Below are 15,505 nucleotides of genomic sequence, written 5' to 3' on the forward strand. Positions count from 1 at the left end.
CTATAAGTTCAGTTTTAATGTGAACAAAAAATTATTTATAAAGTTATTTTTACATTTCCAGAAAGTGAGCTTTTTCTTCTTAATTAGTTATCTCCAGTTTTCATTTAAATGAATGAATAAATTAAAAGAGCATCCTGTGAGTCTATGACCATTATCCCCAAAGCCGAGAACAAGACAACTCTATGCACTACCACAACGTGATAAGGAAATACTATTTCTGGGTCTGAGATTTTTCTCTAGGGCTGAACATATGAATATTTTAGTTAATGTTCTGTGGATATTTAAAAACAACATACATTCTGTCATTAGATATTTATAAATTAGATCTTACTATTTTCTCTAGGTCTTCTATATTCTCATTTTTGACCACCTGCTTTTTTTATGGACTAAGAATTAAAACTCAATAGTAATGGGTTTCTCTATTACTTCTTGTATTTCCTGTAGTTTTTGCTTTATAAATTTTGTTAAGTTATTTGACACACAGATAGTCCTATCTGTGGTCGGCATCTTTATCACTGAAAAATTGCCTTTCTTTGCCTCATTTTTCTGAGACTTTCTTTCCCTTTTTTTGCAGTATTTCAATAAGTTCTTATCTACACCTTAGATCTAATCCAAGAAACTGTTCTGGGAGAATCTTATCCATATAGTAAGTGATCTGATTTTGCTCTGTGACACAGAGTTTTCATCAGGTGAGTAAAGCAGACGTATATTTATTTATACAAAAATATTTTGACATTTTTGTGTTAACACGTTTTCTGTCGCAGTTTTTAGAACAAATCCTCTACTATATTGCATGTGTCTGCTTGTGTGTGTCTTTTAATTTCGAAGGTTTATGTTTTTATTGTAGGAATTACCTCTAGAACTGTAACTTTCAAGGATGACTTAATTCTTTATTTCTATGGATAGTATCTACTGAGTTCCTATAACGAGTGATTACAATCTCATGAAATTTGTATTTCTCCCCTGCCCAATTTTACTTGATATTTTCTTGGCATTTTCTTTTATATACATCTGTTTCTTATCATTTTTAAATGAAACTTGACTTCTAGCTATCAAAAATAAAGAAATGGATACCTCCACCACCTTCTACCTTCTCTTTTCCTTCCTCTTCTTTTTACTACATTGTTATTGCTACTATTTCATAGTTATAACATCGCTGAGTATTACTACATTGTTACATCATATGTATTTTGTCTATAAATATTTGGTGCTAGTCCTACAGTTAAATACGTTTGTACTTCACTGATAGGCCTTCTGCCATTGTTTTGCCTTTTATCTTTTGGCCAGATAAAGTTTTCCCTCTAACAATTTCTTCAGGTGTTAAAGAAAATAGATTTCTCAGAATCAAAACAGTTTGTTGGGTGCTTTATGCAGGATGGAATGACTGCATTAAAACATATAAATCACATTCTCTTGTCTTCTGCACACATCATTCAAGATCTTTTAAGCATTAAATGTCACCATGGAAAAGTTGGAAGCCAGACTGACTTGTCTCCCTTTTGTTTGGATGTCTGGGGATTTCTTACTGTTGAAGGCCACCAATTTCACAGAACTATACCGTGCTGATGATCTGTCAAGGACAAGTTTTCCTGACGCCCCTCAACTTGTAGATTCAATTCATCTTTCATTTTTCAAGTTTTCTTGAATTATATCTTTAAACATGATTCTCCCTTGTTTCATTGTTTTGGTTCTTTTCTTTTGGGACACAAATTATGTGTGTTTGCTGCTGTCTTCCTCAGCTGTCAGCTTCTCCCTACTACTGTAACTGTACGAATTCCATTTCATTTTGTTTACTTTTATCAGTCCAACATTTCTCTTTCTGTGCCTTCTGCAGAGTCTAGTCTTCTGTGTGTTGCTTCCAACACCGTTGTCATTGTTACGGTTTTATCTTTTGATTCTACTTCTGCCTAAGTTCTGCCAGTTCACGTTTCAGTTCTTTCTGTTGTCTTCCTAGACGGTATAGACTTTCTTACATCCCTCCTTTGAATCCATCTTCTATGGTGGCAAATGCTTATTATTATTTTTTATTTGTTTATTTTTGAGAGAGAGAGACAGAGACAGAGAGACAGCATCAGCAGGGGAGAGGCAGGGAGAGAGGAAGAGAGACTGAATCCCAAGCAGGCTCTGCACTGACAGACGGGCTCCATCTCACGAAGGTGAGATCATGTCCTGAACTAAAATCAAGAATCAGGAGCTTGACTGACAGAACTACCCAGGTGTGTCTGTTTTTTTCTTTTTATTTGTTTGTTTTTTATTGTGTCTGGTTTTTTTTTTTTTTCAATGTTTACTTATTTTTGAGAGAGACAGAGACAGAATGCGAGTGGGTTGGGACAGAGAGAGAGGGAGACACAGAATCTGAAGCAGGCTCCAGGCTCCAAGCTGTCAGCACAGAGCCCGACGTGGGGCTCGAACTCACGAGCTGTGAGATCATGACCTGAGCCAAAGTCGGATGCTCAACCGACTGAGCCACCCAGGCGCCCCTATTGTGTCTGGTTTTTAAGGGGACCTGTTTGGTCACAATTTTCATGTCCCTGCTATAAATTTTTTCTGGTGACTGCTCTTCACCAACACTTGTTCTTGGTTCTTCTCTTTCTTTTTTTCTTCCAGGTTCATTGTACAGATCCTGTGCTAGTTCCCTTCTGTATGTGGCAAGTTCTTACCAAACCAACTTCTTGCAGGAATTTCATGTGGGGGACAGGCCAGGGCCACAAGTCAGGCCAGTGAGAATCTTCCTTGTGATTCAGCGTGGTTTACAACAGTGAGCTCTTTAGTCTTTTCCTCATTTTAGCCAACCAAGATTGGCAGCCTCAGAACTGTGCAACACGCAAGTTCTCTCTCTTTATCCGGGTCTTCTGAAATTCCACTCGTACAAAAATGGCTTGTCTCTGTGATTACTCCTTTCAGCCTGCCTAGCTTACTTCTCTTTCATACCAGGGCGTCTCCAGGAAAGCTTCCATCATTACTGCTCACATCTGGCCCCGTGGTTCTCCACAGAGGACCTCGGTCTCACCCCTCAGGATATGCCAGTAACCTTGGAGAACTCGGCTTTGGAGGCTTCCTCCAAAATCCTCTCTCCCTACCTTTCCATGCTTCTCTGAGTTTCACGTGGTTAGGCGGCCCTTCCTCATACACTATGGTTCCAGATCAGAGACCACTCTTAGTTCTGTCAAAGCTGGAAAATAACCATCTCTTTTTCATTTTCCTTATTGCTTTGAGGTAATTCTAAAGAAAGAAGGAACTGACATCTTTACACGGCCACTTTAAAACAAGAAGTTGATTAACAAACAATTTTAGGGATTTTACCCACACAGGAACAATCTACCCCAAAATTGGGGAGCTTAGAAACAGTGAAATAACTAACAGTATAATTTTTTTTTAATTTTGAGTTACATAAACAATCATGTCCATGATAATTGTGGAAGTTGGTATACCTATGTACATATGGAAAAAGCATATGATGTAACATCAGAGAAGTCTGATTTTGAAAACTATGTTGGAGTCATAAATAAGTAAAATATATACACATGTAGGATGCAGAATGGAAGGGAAAACTGAAAACTGGTTTTTGATGAGGTAATGAAAACTGAGTAATGTCTTTTACTTAAAAGTTTTTTGTTGTTGTCACAATATAGTTTTTGCAATAAGTAACACAATACATGTTCAAAAACTAAAAGGAATCAGTGTTATGTGTATTTTCACTCCAGCGTCTACTAAACACAAATCATGACAAACACACTGATGGGCTCCCCACTTGCCAGCACTTCTGTGTCCTCTGCCTGAAGGCAGCTCCCAAAGCTGCACCCCCTGCTCGCTCTAGTGCTGGCCCAGATCTTTTACAACAGCCGTTGTCCCCATCCCCCCCTCCCCCTGCCTAGACCGCTTCCCTCACCTGTAGAGGTGAACTACTCCAAACAGACCACTATCACTCAGCACTGATGATGTGCTGGGCACCATAGGGTAGCACAGCAAGTAAGGCATGGGCGTTGAACCCTTTTAGTTTGTTTTGTTTATAATAAAGGGCAACAAAAAAGCAGGTTGCATTTAAGGGACAATTTAGAAGGGCACCTGGGTGGCTCAGTCAGTTAAGTGTCCGGCTTCGGCTCAGGTCATGATCTCATGGTTCATGAGTTCGAGTCACGCATCAGGCTCTGTGCTGACAGCTCGGGGCCTGGAGCCTGCTTCAGATTCTGTGTCTCCCTCTCTGTCTGCCCTTCCCCCACTCATGCTCTGTCTCTCTCTCTCTCTCTCTCAAAAATAAATAGACATTAACAAAAAAAAATTTTTTTTAAATGAAGGACAATTTAGAGTTAGAATGTTTGGTCCTTGGAGACAGCCAGATTAAATATGCTCAAAATGCACCTAAAACAGGGCTAAGCACATAGCAGACATTCAATAAAAGCTATTTTTAAAAACTATACTTTCAATTTCCCAGCAAGGAAAATAGAACACAGTTGTGAACACAGTAGGAGAAGAACTTTTAATTTAAAAAATATGCAAAGAAAACCAAAACTACAATGAGCTGTCACCTCACACCTGTCAGAATGGCTAAAATCAGTAACACAAGAAACAACATGCTCTGGCGAGGATGTGGAGAAAGGAGAACCCCGGTGCACTGCTGGTGGGAGTGCAAACTGCCACTCTGGAAAACAGTATGGACGTTCCTCAAAAAATTAAGAACAGAACTACCCTATGATCTAGCAATTGCACTATTAGGGTTTCCCCCAAATAATACAAATAATACAAAACTACGAACTCAAAGGGACACATGCACTCCATTGTTTACAGCAGCATTATTGACAATAGCCAGATTATGGAAAGAGCCCAAATGTCCACTGACTGAGGAATGGATAAGAAGAGGTGGTGCGTACACACAACAGAATATCACTCAACCATAAACGAGACCCAAGTCTTGCCATTTCCAGTGACATGGAGGTGGAGGGTATTATGCTAAGTGAAGTAAGTCAGAGAAAGATAAATACCCTATAATTTCAGTCCTATGTGGAATTTAAGAAACAAAACAAATGATCATAGGGGTTAAAAAAGAGAGAAGCAAACCAAGAAACAGACTCTTAACTATGGAGAAGAAACTGATGGTTACCAGAGGGGAGGGGAGGGGATGAATGAAATAGGTGATGGGGATTAAGGAGCACATTTGTTGTGATGAGCACCGGGTGTTGGTATGAAAGTGATGAATCACTATACCATACACCTGAAACTAATATTACACTGTATGTTAACTAACTGGAATTTAAATAAAAACTAAAAATAAAATTTAAAAATATGCCACGAAAGGATAGTATATACACATTTCCTATGACCACTTAAAACCAACATCTTCTTCATTCAAATACTAATGCTGTTATGATCAGCAACTAACATTTAAAATATCATTCTGGGGGTGCCTGGGTGGCTGAGCCAGTTAAGCATCTGACTTTGGCTCAGGTCACGATCTCGTGATTCTTGGGTTCGAGCCCTGCGTCAGGCTTGGTGCCGACAATGGAAAGCCTGCTTGGGATTCTCATTCTCTACCTCTCTCTCTGCCCCTCTCCCATCACACTTTCTCTCTCAAAATAAATAAACTTAAAAAAAATCATTCTGAACACATAAATAAAACTCTATGATTTGCCTGTTTCAATATGTTTTTAAATATTTATTTATTTATTTTGGGGACAGAGCTGGTTCATGCTTGCTCAGTGCAAAGCCTGACGTAGGGGTTCGATCTCACAACTGTGAGATCATGACCTCAGCCTAAATCAAGAGCCGGATGCTTAACTAAACCACCCAGGTGCCCCTGTCTATATTATAAGCAATGTTTTTACTCTCTGAATAATTACAATGAATTCAAAGTATTCAGAGATCAAAGTATTTTCATGAAAATTAGCCTAGCCAGGGCACTTGGGTGGCCCAGTCAGTTAGGCATTTGACTTTTGATTTCAGCTCAGGTCATGATCTCGCGGTTGGTTCATTGGGTTCGAGTCCCACTGTCAGTGCAGAGCCTGCTTGGAATTATCTCTCAAAACAAATAAATAAACTTAAAAAAAAAAAAAAAAAGTAGCCTAGCAATTTTAAGTTATAACCCACAAGTACAAAAGGAAAACAGATTTACACTTCTCAAGTATTCCCATAATCCCCCAATATGAAAATGGTGTAAATTACAGGAGTAAAATTTACGAAGGCATATATAAACTCGGAAAATGAGCTTTCCTCTGACTGAGCAATGTCTTTGATCATTAATGGCTACCAGCTTCATGGTTTATTCACAGAAAATGTTTACACATTTTAAAATTCAGTAAAATGTAAAATTCAGCTCCTCAGTTGCAACAGCCACGGATCAAGTGTTTAGCAGCTCCATTTGGCTCGTGGCCACTGTACTGAACAGTGTGGAAAAAGATCATTTCCTTCACTGCACAGAGTTCCACTGGACAGCACTGGGTCTACGTGATCTAAGATGAAAAACAAGCCAAATGCCCACGCAGAGGTACCATCAGGTTTGCGAAACAGTCGAAACATCTGAGGATTCCTCTTGTGATGCAGAGAAAACAAGTCTGTACTATAAGCCATTGCTTGAATAAAGAGAAGAAGATGCAATAAGACTGAGCTCAACTGTACATTTCAGGGGATGGAGGTGTCGGTGGGAAGAAACCTGTTAGATTCGAGTACGTTCCTGTTTTATAGCTTCTTCCAGATGGTATCTGAGGCAGAGACAAGAAACTAGCCTAGGGTCTCTTTCTCACTCTGCACACTCCTCCAACAATCTTGCCCACACGTCTATAAGCTGGTAATATGAAAATGTCCATTTCCAACACAGATGGAACTCCTGCCTCCACATCCGTGGATCCAGCTCCCTTTACTCCATATCTCCCGCCTTGGACTGTTTCGAAAGTGACTCATAACGTATCCAAACATGGATTATCATTTGCTGTCTCACCGTCCCCTCTAAAGAATTTGGCTGCCCTTTGTCCCTGGTTCCTGGGAGGTAGCCAATAAATCCTCGAATTTCCCAAGTGATAACAGCATCTTTGTCATTCACAGTTGGTTCCTCGGGACCACCTCTGATAGTGTGTTCTAAGGAGATGACTCAGGATGGGGGCTGGCCAAGCCAGAAAGACCAGAAATGTGTGATCAGAGGGTTGGGGCTTGGAGCCAGCTGACACCGACCCAACCTCTGGGGAGGAGAGGGAGCTGGAGATTGAATTCAACATTGTGGCCAAATGGTTCAATCAATCACACCTACATAATAAAACTCCAGTAAAAACTCTGGACACCAGAGCCCAGGTGAGCTTTCTTGGTTGACAATAGTCAACACACTGTCATACACTGACGTGCCGGAACAACATGTCCTGACTCCACAAGGAAAGGACAATGGAAAGTCTGAATTTGGGGACCTCCCCCCACCGCCGACTTTCAATGAGTCTCTGCCTTTCACTGATTCTGATTTGTATCCCATTGTTGTATTAAAGCTATCATCATAAGTGTAACGCTTTCCTGAGTTCTGTGAGTCATTCTAGTGAATTACTGAACCTGAGGGGATAGTGGGTATCCCAAAATTTATAGCCTACTTATGGTCATAAGTCAGGTGGCCTGAGGATCCCTAAACTTGTGACTGGTATCTGAAGTGAGGGCGGTGTTGTAGTGGGCTGTGCCCTTAGCCTGTCAAGTCTGGCTTAACTCTGGGTAGCTGGTGTCAGAAGTTACTCCACTGCCCAGACCTGTTCCTCCCAACAGGGTTCATCATCACGGTGAATGGTATGTCCATCCAACTATTCAGCTGCTAATGGGAGAAAGTAGATCACCACTGATGATTCCTTCCTCCCAATCACCATCCACACAAATGATGAATCGATAGATCCTTCTAAATCCACCTTCTAATAAACTCTGAGTTCATCCACTTCTCTCCAGCATGATCTGGTCTTTTCCTCTCCGGTCCTGTTCTCCCTGTGCTCCTAGAGTTCTGGCCACACGTGCCTTCTCTCTGATACTCGGGCTGGACGAGTTCTGTCCTACCTTGTGGCTTTTCCAGTTGTTGTTCCCTCTGCTTAGGACGTTTTCACAGATCTTAGCTTGGCTGTTCTTCTTAGGATTTCAGTGTTGATGTATATCTGGTCTTCAAAATGGTCTGCTTTCCCTCCCCATAACTATGTCACCACCCTGTTTGGTTTCTACCATAGGACTTATTTCTTGTTGGTTCCTGTTTCTTCCCTCCTCTTTGAACAGAATTCAAAGGCTGTTTTCTCGGGGCCTAGACCTGTGTCTGGTGCACAGATGACGTGCATTTACTGACATCCAGGTATTACCGAATCCACTGAATTGGATTTTCTTGGTGGTTGCCTCTTCCCGCAGTGCTGTCCTCCTCAGGTCCACTCTCCACGCTGCAGCCTGAGCCATCTTTCCAGCACGCCAAGACAATGACACTGCTGTACCTTCATGACCTCTGTTTACCATCCCTGTACATTCTCTCTTCCCATCTGTTCTCCAGTCAGGCTGACTACTGCCAACACCTTCAACGCTCTCAACGTTCTTGCCTCTCAAAGTTCCTGCACATGTCCCTTCCCTATGACATTCACTTCTCCTCCCCAATTTGACTGGTTAACCTTTCTCATCCTTCAGGTCTCCTTAACCATCACTTCTTCCAGAAAACCTTCCCTGAGCGTCCAAAATTGGGTTAGGCTACCCCTCCTCTGTGCTCCCACAATGTCTTTCCCCAGCAAGGTATTGATTTTGGATGGGCTGTAATGTCTGCCAACTTGCCTGTACCCTCAAGGGTGTGAACTCCCTGCAGGCAGGGGCCTTGTTGCAGTTGGAGGTATCGCTACAACTGAACGCAGTCCCTGCAGGTATACTATAGGTGCTTAATATGTATTTACTGGATCAATTTATTACACTGGAAAACCTGCTGGCAAATTCATTAGTCTCTGTTATTCTTTCCATGTTCCCCATGGTGTTTCAATAAATGCTACCCACAGAAGGGGTGCTCCATAAACACTAGGTAAAAGTATAATGACTTCTTTAACCTGGTGAGAATAAAAAGGAAAATCAAGGGAGCTCAGGTTTCTTGATGATGGGGTGTATTTATTTAAGGTTACTAGGAAGGCCACCTAAAAACTTTAAAGAGCTAAAATTACAATTTGAAATTAAGCCATGTGACCTCTTTTAGCATCTTCTCCTTACTTACTACACAGTTACTAACATTTAATTTTAGTTATATGCCCACACAGGGATATTTCAGTCTTTATTCAAAATGTTGGTGTTGATAAATAAGTATAAGATTGTTTAGTTATAGGGAATCTGTTTATAAGCACTCTATTAAAGAGATATAGGCGAGGGACGCCTGGGTGGCTCAGTTGGTTAAGAGTCTAACTCTTGATTTCAGCTTAGGCTTTGAGCATTGAATGTGCTTGGGATTCTCTCTCTCTCTCTCTCTCTCTCTCTCCCTCCCTCTGCCTCTCCCTGGCTAGCGCATGCTCTCTCTCTTAAAATAAACAGTAAAAAAAAACAAATAAAAAAAATAAAGAGATATAAGTGAGTGAAATTTTTCTTGACAAGAAAAACTACCCACTGTTCCTGAAAGATAAGGATTATTCTTTGTACCATGATATTTTTGTATAAAAATATATACATAGATACACGCTACACTTATAGAGTAAGAAGAACAGGTTTTTAAAATAAACATACTATAAGTTATCTGTATAAATTAAATTTGTCATTCAAAGTAGTTCTCTTTGTTTTTGTTCTTTTTTTTTTAATTTTTTAGTATTTATTTTGAGCGAGAGAGAGACAGAGCATGAGCAGGGGAGGGGCAGAGAGAGAGGGAGACACAGAATCCGAAGCAGGTTCCAGGATCCGAGCCATCAGCACAGAGCCTGACATGGGGCCCGAACCCATGAGTGAGATCATGACCTGAGCCGAAGTCAGATGCTCAAATGACTGAGCCACCCAGGCGCCCCTAAAGTAGTCCCCTTTGGAGACTCATTTCAGTAATGGAACCAAAGTTCAAAATATTTTGGAAAACTCTCTTTGAGAACCGTTTTACTTTTTTTATTAAAATTTTTTGTAATGTTTATTTATTTTGAGAGAGAGAGAGCGCGTGCGCTCACGTGTATGAGCAGGGGAGGGGTAGAGAGAGAGAATCCCAAGTAGACTCTATGCTGTCAGTGCAAAGCCTGAGACAGAAAACGATTTCATGAACTATGAGATCATGACCTGAGCCGAAATCAAGAGTCAGATGCTTAACTGACTGAGCCACCCAGGTACCCCGAGAACTGTTTTAGATTCTGCATTGATTCTTTTGAATATTCACCTATAAATATTTGACCTTTGATGTGAATTTTACCTTTATAACAACTAGTCATTAGAAGCCACAATAGTAAACAGGGTCAAAGATGATGACGCTTGGGATAAAAAAACAAAGTATATTTGGATTGAAAACCCCTGGTGATATAAAAGTCTCCTTGCTTAAGTGATATGCTTGTTTTGAAAACAATGGCAAATTAAAAGACATCTAGAAACGTTTAAAAAGAGAAAAAAAGAGAACAAGGAAATTGGTGTTTAAGAAGTCACAGACCCTCCTGAGAATGTGATGAAAATAATGGTTCCCCGACCCTCTAACCACTGCATGTACAATTAGAAAGGTAGGAACACACTGAGGTCGTCTATGGAGCCAGATTAACACTCCATGGTTTAGAGGACCGGCTTTTGATTTTTTTATTGTGCCCAACAGAAAAAAAAATATATATACTGTGACCCAGCTTGTACATACATACATATAATTAACACAACAGTTATACAATTAACACAACGTATAATTAACACAAACAATTCTCAACCCTAGTGTATATGATAATATCCTCTTGCATCTTATTTTAATCACGAACGTTACTCATGATTTACTGCACCAATTTCACAACGTACAGTGGGAAAATACTGGGTTTAGAGTTACTGTCCCATAACTAGAGCAAGTTCATGAAATGAGAAAACTCACTGATGACAAACATCCTGATATTATTTTAAATAACAGTCTTTCTACGCTATAGGCAAACCTTTTAAGAGGTTAGATTCTTTACAGCAAAGCAGCATTATCTTGGTCCTTCATCTACACACTTAACTACTGGAGATACTGATGAGGAAATCATACAACAGTAATAGGATGCCATACCTTAATATTAGAAAACCATAAGTCGTTTTCATGTAAAGTGGCCAGGTAGACAGATGTAAGAAGTCCAATGCAAAGGGCAATGGTTCCACCAACCATAAGTGACAGAAGCTTCCATAATCTTCTACTGGTACCACCTTTTAGAAAAAATAAATACCTAAGTCAGTAAACAACATAGAATTTAATAGTGCCACTTCAGACTATCAAGTATGCTAAGTTCCAACTGCCTGTCACTGGCGAAGCTTCTATTCCCAGGAGACAGTTAGGAACTCCTTGCTGTGACTCCGGAGACCTGTTTTCATACCTCATTATGGTTTTTACCCGATGATATCTAATTGCTCACTTGTCCACTTTGGCAGAAATCGTGAGCTTATTCATTACCTTAGTTATCTTAGTACCTACGGTCTGTGTTTGGCATAGTTTAATAACTGTAGTTCAACTGTGAAGTTTGTGAAATGCAGGAGTTAAGTGGGGCGCAGGTCTAGGATATAGAAAATCTTTCAGATGATCTATGTATAATTTGTGATTTATTCATTAAAAGCTACCAAAAAGCTTGACTACCTAAAATTCAACAACCCATCGGGAGAAAAACATCCAAGTTAAAGGACATAAACTAGGAAAAAAATATTCATGGCACGTATAAGAAAGCTTAAGTATCCTCAATATGGGATGAACACCTTCAGGATTAAAAAACTAAATATTTCAGTTGGAAAGAAATTACAGAGACAAACAGGCAATGCACAGAAAAAAAAAAAAAGGGCCACAGACAGACAAAAATATTCAGTCATTAGTATTAAAGAAATGCAAATCAAAACAATGGGCTACAATTTTTTAGATGCTGGTCAATTTGACAGCTTAAAAACGTTAACGCTGTTTTAACAAGGGTACAAAATGAGTAGTTTTCAAACACTGCCAGTAGGAGAATAACGTGGCAGCTCGCTGGAACATGAGAGGGCAGGAAGTTGGAAAAGCTACCAAAACGAGCATACCATTTGACCAGCAATTCCAAATCTTGGCCTATAACCCCAAATAAAGTTTTAAACAAACATTTGGCCACAAGAACATTTACTCTAGTTCTGTTCGTATAGGTGAAAGGTTTAAAACCACTTATTCAACCAGGAATTCTTAAATCAGTTATGCTATAGCCACACAGTGACTACACCAGTAACATTTTTAAAACACATTGACTGACTTGTGACATGATTGGAACATAATAAAAGAAATGTAGCAAATTACAAAACAGCCAGGATCCCAACGTTGTAAAACCACGTGACTGCTTGAAGGTGTGCCTAGGCAAGAACACCGTTTCCACAGCAACATCAAGTTTCATGGATGACAGTCTCAGGATGGGTTTGTTTGTGGGAATACTTTCTTTCTTTCTTTCCTTTCCTTTCCTTTTTTTTTTTTTTTTTTTTTGCTTTTCTTTAGTTTTCAGGGTTTTTTTTTCCTGACATGAATAAATACTGCCTCAGTAAAATGAAGAATCCTCAAGTTATGTTTTAATTTTAAAAAAAGCAAACTTGGGGGCACCTGGGTGGCACAGTTGGTTAAGTGTCTGACTCTTGATTTCGGCTCAGTTCATGATCTCACGGTTCATGGGACCGAGCCCCATGTCAGGCTCTACGCTGACAGTGCAGAGAATGCTTGAGATTCTCTCTTTCAAAATAAATAAGCGTATAAAAATAAAAAGGCAAACGTGAAGTTACATTGTGTAAGTCTTCAGAAAGTACTCTATCTTGTCCAAAACTGCTTATTTATTGGATGGTTGAATGGTTTGACTTCTCAGTACAGATTTATTTTATAAAACTGCTCCCCCCAAATTACTAGCTCTGGCTGATAAGAATTAACATGGCTGAGTTAATATGAATTCTGTCAGATATCCAAAATGGTGAAGAGACAAGGAATTTTTCATGCTTATTTTTTTTTTTAATTTTTTTAACGTTTATTTATTTTTGAGACAGAGAGAGACAGAGCATGAACGGGGGAGGAGCAGAGAGCGAGGGAGACACAGAATCAGAAGCAGGCTCCAGGCTCTGAGCCATCAGCCCACAGCCCGACGCGGGGCTCGAACTCAAGGACCGCGAGATCATGACCCGAGCCGAAGTCGGACGCTCAACCGACTGAGCCACCCAGGCGCCCCTCATGCTTATTTTTAAAAATCTTTGACCATGCTTAGTTAAGAAAGCAACTCCACACTGGGAAAGTTCATAATTAAGGTCATTTGATGTACACTTAGCAAGAATCTTCAGCATTACGTAAACAACTTACCCAAGTTCTGACCACCACTCCCTCACAAACCAAAGGAGAAAATGTCAGGAATTCAAATAAGGAATAAAAAAATGTTTGATTCATCTTTCAATACCTTAACGAAATGAGAAAGTCACCCAAGCTAATGTTGTCTAGAGTGAACAGCATACACAAACCAGAAAAATTAGAAACAGACTAAAATCTGAAGCATGGGGGAAAGCATTACTTTAGAAAGTCAAAGATTGGCAAAACCAGAACCCACTGCACAGACAGCTGACAAACAAGGGGTTCCATCAGAGCTCTGTGACCTTTTATCTGGTCACAACTGTGAAACCAGGATCATCAAACTGCAGTCAAATCATCTGTCAAACTAAAACATCAGGGTATTAGAACAAGTTTCCTCAAATGTTAGGGCTCACCAAATCTGTACCCTATTGGAGAGTGATATTTTAATATTGAAGAAATAATAGCAATCCAAAATGCTGCTTTAATTTAAGTCACCTACCAGATGGCAATTTATTTTCCAACTTCACATTTGCTTCTTGCGCTGCATAATCCTCAGGAACTTCCGTGGTTTTTACTCCTTTTCTTTGCCTGATGGATATCATGGTGTCAAAGACTTACGTGCATTGTTCTTCCAACCACTCCTACAAACAACATACAAGTAAACTGCCCATCCATACGCCAGTACCGTCTCCCCAACACACGCTTTGCTCCTCTGTGACTTGGAGCCTTGTCCCTGGCTTAGCATGCCCTCCCACTTTCCCATCAAATCTTTACCAGCCTTCAAAGCTACTGCCAAGGCACAACACAAATATTTACTTAATACCTATTATTAAGAGTTAAGAATACAGGTAAGCATCCCAGACAAGCCCCTGCCCTTCCACCAAGAAACCTTCCTCTCTCGGTTGTGCCAGCCACTGCTGATCTTTCTCCATCCTGAGCCACTGCAGTTACTACGCAATTGGTCACATAATTATGCAGTTTTATATTACGTTCCACAGTTCCATACTATTCGGTAGTAAATCTGTTGATAGCCTGATTCTGAAGAAGGGAAATATTGTTTCGTCTTAGGTATCTGAATTTTAATACCGACGTTCTTTAAAACAATTCACACTGGAAACTTTAGGAATATGCCTGAGTGGTGATGGCAGCGGGGGTGTGCCAATCAGGGCAGCTGCTATCCCAGGGAGCAACAGTGGGAGTAAAGGCAGGGTGCAGGAGCCTGGTTTGGAAGCAGTGAGTGGGAGGCGAGGGAGTGGTGGCAGTGAGTAAGCTGGCGACGGTCCCCAGGAACATCTTGCTTCACTTCTCTGAATAATGAACAGCGTTTTACTAATTACTATTAAATATGACCAGTTACCGGACACGATTGTTTGGGCAGTTTATTAATAACCACCTTGCTCTAGAGAAAGAACAATCCAACCAACCAACATTATACAATTTATTCATTCATTCATAAAAAAAAAAAAAAAAAAAATGTGAGACGCAAAAACAGTTAAGTACAAGCACCGAAAATGAATCTGGACCAGCGAGGCAGGAAAAAGGGAGTGTTAGGCAAAGCCGTACTGCATTCATTAGATGGACTTATCCCCCAACTGGATAACTTGGATTCTTAGCCAAGAATCACGTCCTCCTAAGGGCTCGGGAAGGAGTTATAAATATCCCACATCGGATACACTCTAACAAGTCAGGACAGAAGGGCAACAAACATTTCCGCGCCAACTCTGTGTCGGGCAATGTGATAATCGCACCAACTGGGGAAACAAAAGTTTCCCCATAATGAAAGGGAATGCCATCTTCGACGTTGGAAAAGGGAAGTGAGAGCGACGCTCGTCCTCTACTCGGAAGGACCAGCACGCACAGAGCGACCGGGCACTGCAGGGCACGACACTCAGCTTCCCGCCGCACCCCAGCCTCACAGCGCCGAGTGTCCCCACCGGACACCGAGGGGCCGGCAGCGGCCGCCCAAGTTCAGACACTTGCTCCAGCTCGGCAGAGTCGTGCGGCCGCGGAGGCCAGCACCAACCAGGCCCTCCCTCCGCCCGCGCGGCAGGAGCCCGAAGTAGCCCGCGAGCGCCGCCCCGCCCCGCCCTCGGCAAACTTCCT

At 40.8% G+C, this 15,505-nt stretch overlaps 1 protein-coding gene across 5 annotated transcripts in view; it reads right to left on the reverse strand.

Annotated features, from left to right (window-relative positions):
• The window catches only part of DPY19L3 (dpy-19 like C-mannosyltransferase 3), a 77,374-nt gene that overhangs the window by 60,928 nt on the left and 941 nt on the right, over positions 1 to 15,505 (reverse strand). For 2 of the 5 annotated variants that reach the window (XM_060650882.3, XM_060650881.3), the window contains exons 2-3: positions 13,902 to 14,043; positions 11,153 to 11,286 (exon numbers count right to left, since the gene is read on the reverse strand). In XM_060650882.3, coding sequence (XP_060506865.1) covers positions 11,153 to 11,286; positions 13,902 to 14,004 — 237 coding nt within the window. In that variant the 5' untranslated portion in view covers positions 14,005 to 14,043. Of the gene's footprint in view, positions 1 to 11,152; positions 11,287 to 13,901; positions 14,044 to 15,505 lie in introns of those variants that run through there. The other 3 variants (XM_060650883.3, XM_060650884.3, XM_060650885.3) reach the window with 3 other exon arrangements.

The sequence above is a fragment of the Panthera onca genome, chromosome E2 (assembly GCF_046562875.1).
Source record: "Panthera onca isolate mPanOnc1 chromosome E2, mPanOnc1 haplotype 2, whole genome shotgun sequence".
NCBI classification, from domain to species: Eukaryota; Metazoa; Chordata; class Mammalia; order Carnivora; family Felidae; genus Panthera; species Panthera onca.